Source organism: Lontra canadensis, unplaced genomic scaffold (assembly GCF_010015895.1).
Source record: "Lontra canadensis isolate GAN:19392208 unplaced genomic scaffold, GSC_riverotter_1.0 scaffold2, whole genome shotgun sequence".
Lineage (NCBI taxonomy): Eukaryota > Metazoa > Chordata > Mammalia > Carnivora > Mustelidae > Lontra > Lontra canadensis.
The window spans coordinates 8,550,206-8,565,813 of record NW_022630996.1 but is presented as its reverse complement, the minus strand read 5'-3'; the positions used below and the strand labels follow the sequence as shown (position 1 = coordinate 8,565,813).

The 15,608-nt window shown below is 45.9% G+C and overlaps 1 protein-coding gene across 3 annotated transcripts in view; it reads right to left on the bottom strand.

Moving 5' to 3' along the window:
- The window catches only part of CREB3L2 (cAMP responsive element binding protein 3 like 2), a 103,737-nt gene extending 88,722 nt beyond the window's left edge, over nucleotides 1-15,015 (bottom strand). For 2 of the 3 annotated variants that reach the window (XM_032868356.1, XM_032868376.1), the window contains exon 1: nucleotides 14,375-14,905. In XM_032868356.1, the coding sequence (XP_032724247.1) occupies nucleotides 14,375-14,476 (102 nt within the window). In that variant the 5' untranslated portion in view covers nucleotides 14,477-14,905. Of the gene's footprint in view, nucleotides 1-14,374; nucleotides 14,906-14,933 lie in introns of those variants that run through there. The other variant, XM_032868365.1, reaches the window with a different exon arrangement.
- Nucleotides 15,016-15,608: the final 593 nt, after the last annotated feature.

Genomic DNA, 15,608 nt, shown 5'->3' with positions numbered 1-15,608 from the left:
TGTCTAACTTAGTGTATTCTGAAACTAAGGGACATATACAGTTCCAACTCTGAAACTCTGGGTCTTGTTCTTTTTTTTTTTTTTTTTGTTTCGAGAAGCAAATTTGGCACAGGTAACAGTTTCTCAAAAGGGCAAGGAGGAAAAATAAATCTACCTACCAGGATATTTTTCTTTTGGTTGGCAAATCCCAAAGGACAAACTCGTCATGAAAGTCAGCTGCATCTCATTAAAAAAACCAATGGAGGGATCACCAGTCCCCCAATCAGCCAGCTGCTTTGCAGGAACGCAGCTCCACGGAGTAGAACCATCCAGTAACTCATTCAAATTTGTTGGCCTCTATAGCTAAGGATTTTCTCCCATTGGCATTCAGCCCCATTACCAGAAATTTGGGGGTGTTGTTGTTGTTGTTATTGTTGTTGTTTAAAATAAAGACATATGACATCCAGAAAGGGTAGAGACTAGGGCCCAGGTTTCTAGCAGGTCCCTCCCAAAGCCCTACTGAAATTGCCAAAATAATAACAAGGTATTACCGGAGTGGGTCCATTCTCATGCCAGCATCTCTATGGAACCTCTATTGGATAGGATGCTGGTTAGTCCAGATAAAAAGTCAGGCAGAGAAGACTGACTTGGAACCTGCTTCCCAAGAAGGTGGGCTCAGTGTGGGTTCTCTGGCTCCACTGTCCTTATATCAATACTTTGGAAGGTCAAAGGCCGTATGCAGTCAGGCCAGGGGTCAAAAAGAGAGCCTGTGGTTTCTATGCCAGTTGCTGCAGCTTAGCAACAGCATTTGGGGGCTTGGGGCGGGGGGGGGGGGGTGAAGAAGGGAGCCCTTCAGGCTTCTCCCCAGTTCTACAGCTGGGCCACATGGGGCTGCTCCCCCAGGCTCACTGTTCCCTTCCCACTCTCATGCTGATCGATCCTCAGCATCTCACAATTAGCCCCAGAAACGTTATCGTACGAGAAAAACACTGCAAATGATCTTAATATCCACTCAGAAATCGTTGCTTCAGGGGATGCTGGGGGGCAGGCGGATGGTCCAGACCCCTCTTGCCTTCCCTCTCTTGTTCTGAAAAATGTTAACACCTGCCACCAACCCACCCCCCCCCCCCTGAAACCTCCACAAACAATTTCAGTTCTGCAGAAGCAGGTGCCTGAAAAATCCAAGTGTGAATTTAGTCATGCAAATCAATACCAGGCCTTCAGCTTAAAAAGATTCAGGTAGGAACATAAAAAAAAAAAAAAAAAGGTTAAGGGTTTTTTCCCCCCAAATGTCAGTCCCTATCAATCAGGCCACACTAGGGTGAAGAGGGTTGAAGGTACAAACTTACAATTGTAAGACAAAGGTTCTGGGGATGTGACGTACAAGATGATGACTATAGTTAATAACGCTGTGTTATATATTTGAAAGTGACTAAGAGAGTAGATTTTAAAAGCTCTCATCTCAAGAAAAAGAATTTGTAATGATGTGAGGTGACAGATGTCAATGAAACTTACAGTGGTGATCACTTTGAATATAGACACACATCACATCATTACGTTGCCCACCTTAAACTTATAATACAATGTCAGAGGTCAACTGCATCTCAGTAAAACTGGAGAAAGTAAATAAATAATAAATATACGCATACATACAATTAGGTCACATTAGAGAGGCTTTATTTTGTTTTGGCATTTTTCTCCTCTGAAGTTTAGACAGAACTCAGCAAGGGTTTTCTTCCTCCGCATCCCTGAAGTTACTGAAGAAAAAAAAAAAAATGGAGCACAGGGGAACTACTTTCTCCTAAGCAGTGTCCACACGCCAGGCACGGGCACAGACGCATTATTCATATCGTGTCACTCATCCTTGCTCATGGCCTTGTGAACCAGCCTCAGAAGGGTACCCGGAGGAGGGAGCGCCTGCACCAGACAAAGCCTGGAGTCACGGATTCCACTCAAGCAGCAAATATTTTACGGAGTACCTGTGTATGCTCAGCCCTGTTCTGGTAGCTTCCTAACCAGTGTGCCTAAGGAGTGCCCACGCAGAGACTGCTGCTGACAGAGCCCGTGGGCCGTGAGCACTCCTCCCCTATGGCTTCGGTGCCCCCGCAGAAAACATCACTGTCCACAAGCGCCTGTCCAACGAGTTTCGGAAGCACTGAATACATGATTGCTTGCCGGTCAGCAGGGCTATGAACCTCGTGCTGACTCCAAATCCCTGCCTTGTCTACCGACCCCCGGTCCCCAGGGGTGGAGCCATCAGCAGACACTGGGACCTGCAGAATCCCACAGCAGAAAGCGGAAGGGCAGCAATAAGCAAGCGGAATATTCATCCCGCTCCGTTACTCAACCATCCCACCTCTCAGCCGGGCCGGCCTTCATTTCGGTTTCTCCTCTAAGTGTGTATTTAAATCAGAAGGAAACACTGGGTCTCGACCCACCTCATGTTCCGAATACGTAAACACAGCTGAAACACCAAATGGTTTTCTGGCTGCTCTTTTTCTGCTTTCTGTTCGCATCACCCAAGAAAGTGCCCACGTTCAAGGCCGCTAGGGCGGTGGGCGCCTTCAGTTAGAACACGGCGCCCTGGAGCCCAAGGGCAGCAGGTTTGTGCCCACCTGGGTCCGGTCCCCCTTTTCTGCCTCCTCGGACCAGAGCGCCAGGCCTTCCAGCTGCTCCCAAATGGGGGGTCATGGGCCGCCAAGAGCCCTGGAAAGAAAACTTGCAAATCCAGAGCAGAACCAGAAAAACAACTCCTGGCCAGGCCTCAGAAATGAATACCATCTCAGGGTAGAAAGCTAAAACTCACGGCTACAGAGATGGGCCTTGGGCACTCTGGTTACAAAAAAAATATGGTATTTCTCCCACTCCACCCCACCCTCCTTTTCAAGGAACAGCGTCCAGTGCCTACACCGTTTGTAAATGGAAAGCTGGGGGTGGGAGAAATACTGCATTTTAACTTTTTCATTGTATTCTTCTGAAGCCCATAGGTCTGCTGCTAAATTGTTTGGAGTAAGTTTTTATTAAAACAAAACAAAAAAACCACACACACACACACACACACACACACCCCCATTTAAGGCCCTTGTGGGCCAATGTTGTCTCTTGCTGGACTACAAAAGGAACCTTGTCTGTGACTAATTTTAATTTTTTTATTTAAATTCAATTAGCCAATACATTTTCAAAAAAAAAAAAATTAAAAAAAAAAATTCAAAAAAACAACAACAACACAAAGTTAAAATCCAAAGCTGCCACAGGTCACCCCAGCTTATGAATCCATAAGTGTTTGGGAATTCACTGTACATTCTGCTCAATTTTACTATGAACCTAAAGCCAGTCTAAAAAATTAAATCCATTTTTTTTTTTAATTTGTACACATAGGTGCTTCCAGGGCATAAGACATTTTGTTACTGAAATAGTGGATTAAAAAAATCATCCAGTTCCCAGTCAGCCTAGAGACCATTCAACCCACCCCGAAGCTGAATTTTCGGGGCGGTTCCCAAACTTCGTGTATCCTCACAGGTGTCTGCTCTGCTGCCAGCTGAGAAGGATGGCCGGCCGGCTTCCTCTCTGGGCAGCAGGGGAAGCAGAATTCTCCTTCCCTCCCACCCCCTCTTCCTTTGGCCCTCGGTCCTGGCTGCGGAGCTCCCCCTCCCATGCCTGTTTCTCCTCTCCCACGGAGGGCTGGGGGCCCTAGCAGGTCAGCAGAGACCAAAGGAGGAGCCAGCCCCAGCATTCAGGGGACACTGCTGGAGGCCAGGGGAGGGCCACCTTTGCAGGTCCTTCGCAGGTCCTAAAACCCAGGGATTCCTCGTAGCTGCCCATTTTCTTTGAAACTGCGTCATTTATTGCAATGGTTCCTTCCACTGGAAAACCCTCAGGCTCCCAGTCTTATGACAACACCATTTGTCCTCACCTACCCCTATTATATCATATAAAAATGGAGCCAATTCAATTAGCTTTTTTTTTTCCCTATTGAATATTGTTGATGCATCTGTGATCAAATCCATCTTTGGCCACCAATGGGTCTACCTAGTACTTTCTTTGTGCGAAGAGTCAGAAGAAATAAAGGGAAATGTTCAAACTTTACAGGTATTTGGCAAACCCCAACACTCTCATACGGGTGTCGGAGGCCAGAGACCAACCTTCTGCATGCCCCAAGGCCAGAAATGGCACGTGCATGAAGGGACACATGCACAGACTCCTGGTCGCCAACCAGAAGGATGTCCAGGGACAGATGGACTCGGCCTGGAGAGAAGAATGAAGGAAGTACCCTCATGAAAGGGCATGGGCACCCTGACAGTCTCCAAGGCCAATATTAAGGATTGCTGTCAGGTTTGTACAAAAACAAAGGGAAGAAAGAGGCAGTGTTGTCTCTCTTACCCACCATGCCTCTTTACTCCTGGTTCTGGTCTGTCTGCCTTCTGCTCCTGCCTGGAAGCTAGGCCTGCCATGGAGAGTGTCACAGGCTCAGACCACAGGGACGCCACTGTGGCCCCGAGACCCAGGTACTGTGCTGAGACGACACACACACAATCCTGGAAACCAGGTGAAATGCACACTCAGCCTTCATTATCTCAACCAGTCTGTAGCAACGCTCTCTTCTCTTGGATCCCGTGATGGGATTTTCCTGGATTTTCTCCACATTTTCCTGCCGGTTCTTTCTGAGTCCCACCTGCAGACTCCTCTTCCCCAGCCAACACTTCTAGGGCGCCAAGGGCTCTGTCCTTGGTCTTCCCCTCACACTTCACTTTCAACTAACCCCCCTGGACCAGCTTCTGTGGACTAGGGGCTTTACCAATCCCCTCCAGACTTGCAACATCCCTGGTCTACACCTCTAGACCAGACCTTTCTCCAAACTCCAAACCCAAGTTCCCAAATCCCTTTGAAGTAGAGTGCCTGGATGTCCCATGAAATGTCAGACTCACTGTGTCTGAAAGTGAACTCATTATTTTACACACCAAACTCATTCCTCTTCTAATTTCCCCTTCAGGTCACTGGAAGCATGGCCAACTTAGTCTGCCACTTCAGAAACAGGAGGTCTCCCATGTCCCCTCCCATCCCCCAAGGCCACCAAGTCTCCCAGTCTAGCTCCTAGCCCTTGCTTGATGGATGTGCTCCTCTCTGGCAGGTTCAAGGCCCTCACAGTGTCTTGTACAACCTCATGGGTGAAAAAGCCAGCCACAGATCGTCTTGCCACCATTAATTTTACCCTCCAATCCATCCATCGTAACCACCAAGGTTTCCTTTCTAAAACATATTTTTGCTCCTGTGCCTCTCTTGTTAAAATCTCTAACAGCCTCCCACTCCACTGCCCACAAAAGAACATCTAAATGGGGCACCTGGGTGGCTAAGGTTAAGTGTCTGCCTTCTGCTCAAGGCATGATTCCAGGGTCCTGGGATCGAGTCCTACATCGGGCTCCCTGCTCAGCAGAGCCTGCTTCTCCCTCTCCCTCTGCTGCTCCCCCTACTTGTGTTCTCTCTGTGTCTGTCTGTCTCTCTCTTTCTGTCAAATAAATAAAAAATAAAATCCTAAATGAAAGGACATCCAAATGGTTAACAAGGTATGCAGACCTTTCATGATCTTGTCATATCTCCCAACACTCCCCCACAGAGTACTCTCAAGATATATAGAACTATTTGGGATTTCTAGAATAAACCAAAACATTTGGCACATTCCTACCTTGTACTTGCTGTTCCCACTGTCTAGAGAACTCCTATTTATACGTCAGGACCCACTGTAAATATCACCTGCTCTGTGGCATGTTCCCAACCTCTATCTCGTTTGGAATTGTGATTCCTCTGCTCCAGAAATACTTTGAATACAGCTCTAATGCAAAATGTCCACCAGGTATTTAATGACTTGTTTATATAGCTTCCCTCCCACTCAGCTAGGAGAGCCACAAAGTCAAGAAAGTATATCCTCCTGCCTAGAACATACGCAGGTTTAGAAAAGCAGTTCATTAAGTTTCTCAAATTGGAGGAAGAACCGGCTATGAAAGACGTTTCCCCAGGATGCATGGGCAGGAAGCCACGGGAAGGAAGGAGTTAAACAGTTCAACCTTTACAATGCTATGATTGGTAACCTTGGATTTGAATTTCTGTTTAACGCAATTGGCCAGTGAGAAAGCGCTTTCATCACAAATCCTGATTTCCTCCAAGTTTTCTAAAAACATCACCCTATCAGTTTGAATCCTGCAGGCTCCTTCTCAGCCAAAAGGAATTTCCCTTTAAACAAAAACTATTCAGACATTTCCAAGATATGAAATGTTAAAAACCAGGATTTTCCACTCAGACAACTAGGAAACTGTTTGTGGATTTTTTTTTTCCCCAGACTCCTCTTATTTGCCAAGAAGTCTGAAGAGAATTTTTTTTGTGATGTTAAAAAAATGTTTCCTACCTCTGTGCCTCTCCGTTTTTCCATTCTTTATTTTGTCTGGGTTTTACCGAAGCAAGATCTTAAGTCGGGAAGGAGACAACACGACATCTGCCAACTGGGTTGACCCAATGATACAGGAACCAACTAAATCGCCTTGTTGGGTGTTTGAAATCATTTTTCAAAGCTGAGAGCCTTTCCAAAGTAGGAGCATGATACCCAGAACAGAATGATGGGGTTAAAAAAACCTTTGGGGCCGTGTGATAAAAATGCAGTGTTTTACAGCTGGATAACGGGAGACCCCGAATGTCAAGTAACTTGAAACACAACGGGTCCCCACAACAAAATGACTTATGCTCCAACAACAAATTCTCTTCCAAGAGCCGCCATTGAAACTTCTACAAGAACCAGGCATAGGAATGTGGGTGGCTCAGAGTCACCCATCTCGATTCTTAAAAAAAACCCTCAAAGCTCTTTAGTAACATCAGCACAGGTTAAGGTAAATAAATTACTCCTGAATAGAGCAATTTGGATGCAGGCAGTTCAACATGAGGCAATTGCAAGGGAGCTTGACAGGGTGGTACACAACCGAGGAATATATGGTGCTTCTAAGAAGGTATGTCTGATTTTTGATTGACCTTCCGTACAGTCCTAGAAAAAATTAGACACCACCCCGGGACAGCACAGAGTGTTTCTCAAACCCGAAGAATAAGCACAAGCCCAGGAAAAACACAGCTTGCATCTGATGGGTGACGCTGACTCTAGAAGCATCCCAGTAAATGACCTGTGAGTTTCTCATGGGTCTACACTGCAGGAGAGCTGAGCCAGTAAACATTCTCTGAGATGTAAGAGGTGCAGTGAAAAGGAGGTTCAAAGTGTCCCCTGCTCTTCTTAGAGTGATGCATCATGAAGATTCAAGGATTACCCAGTCAGAGCTCTTCCAGAGCAAATGAGGGCCCAGAAGAATCTGGGGTTATACCCAAGAGCTCCCAGTTTCTGTCAAGAGACAAATAACAGATAAAAGATCTGAGAACCAGCTGTATTGAAGGTAAGAGAGGAGCCCAGGGGACAATACAGAAAGAACAGAAGACCAAGTATCAAACACTCATATTTAATTGGTGACAACGAAGCCCAGGGAAGAGGGAAAAGCTGAGCCCACCAGACCATCATGGAAACCAAAGCAAGAATGAGTTATGAGATGACCTTGTAGTCGATGCTGCGAAATTACTTCCACGAGGCCTAGTAGGTAAGGACAGAAAAAAGACTGGATGTAGGGGTTAGAGAGAAGTCAGAGGACCTTCTAGCAACAGAGGGAATCAGAACTGACAGGGTGCAGAATTAAGTAGAAAGGAAGGAAATGCAGACAAGTAGGTACTGACTACTTGTTTGAGAAAACCTGGCAGTAAGCAAGAGAGAAAAAAAAATGAGCAAGAAGGGGCAACAGCATCTGGCAAACATGTGTTCAAGGCAGAGACCTGTGTTTACAGCAGAAGGCAGAAGCTGGGGAGGGCAGGAAATGAGGACGTGTGAGACTAATAACAGGCCCCCATGCTTCCTGAGTGATGTCAGACTCCTCCTCAGAGAGAAGACGGTTAACTTAGTGGAGATGGGGGTTAGGGCAGGGGCGGGGAAGAGTATCTATTATGGGCCAGGCAGTGACATGTGAGGTAACTTGCCCAAGGTCACTAGAGAACTAGTGACCCTTGACACAGAATCTGCCTGACCCTGAAGCCCACCCTTTCCACCACGCTGGCCTGCATTCCCATGAAGACTGGGGCTGTTCAACAATCACCCACATTTCCACCTTGTTCTCTATAAACAAGAAAAGATATTGACACTGAATTACCCATGTCGCTTTCACACTAAATTTCCAGATTTCCAGAAGCATTTATAAGATTTCGGAGTTTAAAAAAATATAATAACAAAAGAGGTCAAGGCTACCAAGCTCATCCGTATATCTCCAAGGTTGCCTCACTCCACTCCACTTAATTAGGCATCGAGCAATTACTGTGCTTCTCTGAGCATTCTGCACTTGGCTAAGAAAAAGAAAAAGAAAAGCCAAAGTCATGTCCCCTCTCCTTAAGGAGCTTGTGTTTCAGCTGAGCAAATCTCTTTACTGCTCTAGGCCTCAGATTCTTGGTAGATAAAACAGGCCAATGTCTCCTCTGTGCCTATAGGATTTGGTTACAGGAAAAATCAAGGTCACTTAGAACTTCATTTGAAAGAGAGGGAGAACATGTGGTGAGCAGGGAGGAAGAGGGATAGGTTCAAGGTTGACCCAAAGATCGTGGGTCTCGTCATTTTCTTTCAATCCCGACTCTGCACCAACAGGGAATATGAACACTCCCCTCTTTCATAAAATTATTTACTTGGACAGTTCAGATGTCCTACAGCTGTAGGCCCAAAACCCTACTAAATGCTCCACCACGGCCTAGGGCCCTTTGCCCTAAGACAGCAGACAGATCAGAGCTATGCCAGTCTGAGGCAGGCAGCTCAAGGTGCCAACAGGCACACATAGGCTTATTAATACTTGAATGGCCACAAGCAACGGAAAGAAACAGCTTCTTTGAAAACTGACATTCAGCTTTCCACCTGCTGATATGAGGTTGTGTGGACCTCGAACGAAACAAGTCATTCTTGTCTTGCATGATAAGCGTGATTGCAGGCTTAGTTAGTTACCTCTGGCCCCAATATTTGACCTTGATACAGATAGGTCAGATAATAGAGTGAATTCTACATTTCCTCGTTAGTGGGTGGGGACACTGCAGCACACCCTCTCTGCTAGCCTTTGTGTGCATTTCAGAGGTCAGTTCTGTCTCTCTAATCTTCCTTCGCTGGGTGTTATTGGCACGGCTAAATAGTACTCTCAGAGCTTTGCAAGTGGCACCGGACTTGGTTTGATCTTTTGTTTCCAAGGCTAATTATTGTAGATTTTAAAACATTTTCCATCAGCTAGCCCATCTCTGTGAGGGAAACAGCCATTGTTCCAACAAACACACTAAAGAAAGGACTGCCAACTTGGACTATTTTTCTAATGATCATGACAATTGCACTGGCTGACCCGACAAGAGCTCCTCAACCCCTGCTTGACTAATCTGAGCCAACTGTGTAAATCCCTTTCCAGCCCTTGGTTTTAAAATGGTCAAGTGACCCAATCCTTGCTGATGAAGCTCAAAGAGAAATCAGCTGGTGAGCTTCTGCAAAAGGTTTCTTCCTTCCTAAAAAGGGTTACAGGAAGAATCAAGCTCTTTTTCCTCTGGATGTCATTTTGAATCCAACACCCGGAACTCATGTGGGAATGAGCTATTTTCTGATTGCATCCAACCCCAAAATGAAATCTGCACATAGATGGATGGCATTTAGAGGAGTTACTGAGGGGCACCTGGGTGGCTCAGTCGGTTAAGCGTCTGTCGTTGGCTCAGGTCATGTTCCCAGGGTTCTGGGATCGAGCCCCGCATCAGGCTCCCTGCTCCATGGGGAGTCTGCTTCTCCCTCTCCCGCTCCCACTGCTTGTGCTCTCTCACTCTCTGTCAACTAAAATCTTTAAAAAAAAAAAAAAGAGGAGTTGTCAAATCAGCCAAACAAGGAGTTATACCTCTAGGCCTCTTATGACATGACCTAATTTACTTATTGTACAAGCAGTCTGAATCCGTTTCACTTACTTATAGCTGCAAACATTATAATTTAATAATTTAATTCAATTATTAATTTAGAGGCAATGCCTCATTTCCTGCAAGAGCAACTTCACATCAGACCACCCTGCTTCCACAGAACGTTTACCTGGGGGTCTTTCAAGAAAGAGGGCAAGTATAAAACTCAGTACTACCCTCTCACCTTTCAGAGCTGTGCCTGAGTCTACCTGCCCCCAACCTGTGTTATCACCATGAGAACAAGTTTAGAGACAAAAATATAATGGGTCAAAGAAATTTCACCAAGCCACTGAAAATCCTTTAGATCATAGATAAATTAGCAACATAGGTAACTGGCTACCTTATGAATAAGGGCCCCCTAAAATTAGCAACATAGGTAACTGGCTACCTTATGAATAAGGGGCCCCTATCTAGAATAGAAGAATAGTGGGCACTCCCTCCACTCCCCAAATATTCCTTCCCTACAACCTAGGGATTGCCTTAAATTCTCCATTTAGAGATCCACCCTTTTGAGCTGATATAATTACTATTAAATCTAAATGCCCATTTAGGGGGTCATACGTTAAGCCTCACTAATAATTAAATATTCAGTATAAGCTCATCAGATTTTTCATGACAGCAAAATTTAAGAGGGGGAGTTAGAAAGAGAATACCATTACAGCCAGTACTTGGGGTCCAAGAAGGGAGGAAAACATGAAAACAAAGGTCAAGAAAGGTGAAGTGAGGGCTTTGGAGACAAAGTCTATCTGCTTTGCAATTCTTCCATGAGAACCCATCACTCATCCTTCAGTTTGTGGAGATCAGGTGACAAGTAATGATCTTCTCAAGCCAGGAGGACCCCAGGTTCCCCCTAAGAACCTGGCAGGGCCAACAACAGTTGTCTCCAAGGTGAACATCAACCCAAAAGCCTCAGTATCCCTCTGGAGCTACATGAGTCGCTGGGCCAGCCAGGAGGAAGGGGAGACCAGCAGCCTGTGAGATTAGCCAGCTCCATCCCAGCACTCAGTGATAGAGGTGGAAGTCAGATGACCTTTACATCCAGATACCAGACTTGTCAAATATCCCCTTAAATCTCTACCTTCCACTGTCTGGAACTGGTCATTTCACTTTGAACACCAACTAGATATAAAATTATAGCGCAGAGCCACCAAATAACCTTACACGGTACTGGATTTATATGAATAGCACTGAAGACAAGCAGAACGTCTGTCATTATCTTTGCAAAGACTTCAGAGTTCCTATTGCAGAAGTTTCTTACAAAGATTACAACCATTGCAAAAATTGAAAAAGAAAAAAAATCCCTATTTTCCAGATTGTTAAACTGAGATATAAGAAAGGCCACGGTCATAAAGTTTACTAGAACCAAACTTACGGTTAACCCTCTATCCTTAGAGACCCTTTCTACCCAGAGCTGCCGCTTCCTCCTCTGTTCCCCCAAGGCCTCCACCAACTTTGGAAGTGTTGAGTTTTAATGGAGCATCAGATCCTCTCTTCTTCCCCTAGAGAGACTCAGGTTAAGATTATCTCCAGTCCAGTGTTACATGGCACCTTTAAGTTTTAATTTTACATTTTTTTAATACATTCAGGAGGTAAAAGTCAGAACAGCATACAAGGGATAGCTCGTAAATAACTCCTTCACCCATGCTCCCTCTCTTGACCTCCAATCCCCAGGTCCCCTTGCGAGAAACAATTATCCATTTCTCGAGCATCCTTCTGAATATGAACAGTGTATATATAAGTAGATAAAACGCATAGCCTGTTTTGCTCTTTAAATTACAGAACCCCACAACAAATTCCCAGAAATGTAATTTGCGCAGAATCTTAGAGGAACACGACATATGTGTTAGAAACGCCTAACATCCAGGTAGGCTTGGGGGAAGGAACCAGGTTTCTCACAAGCATTTCAAACCAGAAAAGAGACACCACACACTCCTCATCTTTAGATCTGCCATCTTTTCTAAACCCATGTTTAGCCCGTACATACTCCAGAAACAACAGTGTTCGTAGAAGTACTACTCACTGATTTAAAATAATATATTGTCATCTGTATGGAAACTATTTTTTAAGCCTCGAAAGGAAGCCCAAAGCTCTCATAACCCAGGATCTAATGAGCAAATGCATATTCATTCTATCCACACACTTCATTATTTTGTAGACTTCTATCCTATCCACCACCCACCCCCCACCAAACCTTTGTCCTTCTGAACCAAGAAGACTTCTTCACAACTAACCAAATGAGAAAAACACTGCTCCTGATGGTTCACAGAAGTTGCCAGAGATGGTATGTCCCAGCTTCAGGCAACTTGAACCTTCTCTGTTTTTAAAATCAAGCAGGTGAAAAGTTTTGCTAAAACAGAGCATGAGCGACCATGCATGCGGTAACTAAATCCCTATTTCGACCTGGAGGTCAGGCTATTCCACATTTTGAACTAATAGCAATAATAACCAGCTCTGCAACTGGATATTCAACAGAGTTCAAGAAACAGATGGGAAAGTTATCTATGTTCACATCTCTGGCAAACTCCCCTTAGTTTAGAGGGAATATAATCCAGTCGTCTGTACGACTAACTCCAATACCTCTTTCAACACTAATTCATATACACAGTGTGTTGGCAATGACTTGTAGCAATGATGAGTGGCATTTTACAAGAGTGAGCTGCCCAGAGGAGAGACACATCCCTAAGTGGCAGACGTAAAAGTCGTTAAAAAAAAAAAATAGAAGAAAAATAATCACACATCACTGCTTCATCACAATAACATTGAAAAACTGAGCTCTTAATACCAAAAGGAATGTAACAGTGCACAAAGATCTTAACTAGAGCCAGTACAGATGGTTCCGTCTGGACTTAAAGGTCATAGTCACAGGTAGCAGGATCTCAAATCCTAGTCCGTGATCACACAAGTGCAAGTCACAGGCTGAAAGGAAACCTGTATGGCTGCGCATAATTCATGCCACCAGCGGAAAGATAGGCCCAAAGCTATGGCATGACAGCTGCTGGGTGAGACATTTTCACAGTATGTTTAAGTACAAAAGAGAAGAGCCGCGCCCCCTCCAACACAAAGACCATGTCAGTAGAAACACCTGGAGCACCCAATCACCAGAAGACATTTGAGGACCAAGGTGCTCTAAGCTCTGTGCTGACAACAGGAAGCACATCTGGGCCCTCAACGCAAATGCAGCCCACGTGGTCTCCTCAGGGAAAGCCTCAGTGAGCAAAACCCAGATCACAGTACACATCTGGCTTTCGCCCCAGCATGAACTACCACTCCCCCTCCACCCCGCACAAGCCATTCTCAGCCATCGCAAGTGCCTTGGTGGAAATCACAGGGAGGCCCTCATCCCTTTTCCCAAAATAACGTCAACCAGAGGCAGAGGCCAAGGAGGGAGGTGGAGCCTACAGGCCATTTTGCAAAAGTTTCAAATATCCTGGCACTGACCCCCTTAGAAAAATCATGAAGGGGAAACAGCCAAGCTTCTCGTTTTCTCATTAGTGATCTCTCTGTCTCCCACTCTCTCTTTCCTCATTACAAACTTTTGCATTTATAAGAAACAAAAAACAAACAGATCTCACATAAAATCATATTAACATTGCTGGCTGTTGGAAACAATTTCATTTCGCAAATGTAATACCAATGATTTTGAAATTGAAACTTTTAAAACAAATGGGCAGAATTCCTGTGACACTTCAATCCCCAAAGGGGTCCCTGAGGCATAAGAATGAACAAAGAACTGGCGAGCCGTCTCATCTTCTCCAAAGCTTTTCTGCAATATGCAGTTGCCTCAGATTTTCCATACTCTGCTGATCTTTCCCCTGAAGAGAGAGGAAGCAGACTGCTTGGCTGTACAGTTAAAGAGCCCAAATAAAGCAGTCTCTCTCCTCATATCAAACGGGCTTTTCCAAACACACACACACGCACACACACGTGTACTTCCTGAAATATAAACAAAAAGTAAAGAGAAAGAGTCCGACAGTGAAAGAAAGAAAATGCCACTTTGTTTAGCTTTTTAAAAACCCTCCCACCCAGTCAGTAGCAAGCTCAACAGTGGCGCATTATTCTCCACCACGACCCCCTTCGGCTTTACAGTACTGACAGCAAGAGCAAGTGATACTGCGATGTGAAAAAGACTCGGGAAAAGACTATAAATTGCCAAAGAAATACAAACTGTCACTACTGTTACCGAAACTTGAAAAGGGCCAGGGGCCCGCAGTTATCTCTTCGGATTGAAAAACCACACCTCTCCCTGGATCTCCTCTGGGCATGCCTGCCTCTTCCCAAAGACTCCCTTCCCACGTCCCTGCCCCCAGCAGTTCCCTTATTGACAGTACTTCTCCCTCGCAAGCTGCCCGGTCCCCGTCCCGCGAGTCCTCACCGTAGGGTACATTAGAGCCTCGGTTTCCCCGGGCTCTGACAGCTCGCTCAGCTTGCGGTCCCACTGCAGGACGCTCTGCTCCCCGCTCTCCAGCACCTCCATGCTGGGCCGAGGGACGCTGGGCCGAGGATGCTGAGGGCAGGAGAGGAGCGGGCAGAGCCGCCTCGGAGGGTAAGGTCCGGCTCCGCGGGGTGTGTGCGCGTGTGTGGGTGTGTGCGCGTGTGCGTGAAGCTTATGCACTTAGGAAGAAACGTTCTCTGCTCTGCCCGAGGGAGAAGTGCTAAGGGCTCCCGTCCGGGGTCCTCGGAAGTCTGAGAGGTGCCGGGGGAGACAGGCTGTCCAGGGATCCGGCTGAAGGCTGCAGGGGTTAAAGCAGGGCGCGCATCCAAAATGAAGGCAGGAGAGCAGCTCTCATCCCAAGAAAATCCCTTCGCAATAAGCCCACTCTCCGCTACTGCTCCAGACACAAACTTTGAGGCTCCCCAGGGCTCCTCAGTTCGGCTCCAGGACCCAGCTATGACCCACCTCCCTCTAGGGAAGCGACCAATCGGATACTCACCTCGCCCGCCCTATCCAATCAGAAGTCTGGCTTTCCTCCCCGTCCCGCTCCGAAAGGCTGGGCAGAGGGAAGTCTCTGCCCAGGCTTTGGAATGTGGGCGGGGAGAGCCTTTGACGTCACCGGGGAACTCCTTCTGCCTGAACGCAACCAGCCACCGCTCTCTGAAGCAGCGGACCAATGGAGTGCTTGAGTCTGGGAGTGATGGACAGAGAGCTTGGCCAGTGATAAAGGGGCGCCTGGGAGGAACAGCCAACCAAATAGCGACAAGAATACATTTCATAAAGGAGGGCGGGTGAACTCCGTACCTTAGGTTAGAATCCATAAAAGTTCTTCGCGCTTGTGGAGGGGAAGAGAGCCGCTGTGTGGGCAGATTTATATACTGTCTTAAATATTTTATATGTTTATATAGGGTCTTAAATATTTTCTTAATGTATATTAGCTCATTTGAGTTTCGAAATTTTTTTAAAAATTAGTTACGTATTCACAAATATAAATATTCCGCATTGTGCGTGAATTTGTATTAGCACATTTCTAGCAAATAGTCATTGTCTGTTCCTCATATTTTTCTCCCTAGTTCTGTTATGCTCTTCTCCTGACACGTTTTTTTATGGGCTTCATTTTTTCTTCTTTCAGTTCACTCTACAGACATGGCTTGCTTCATCAGGTCCTCAAGAG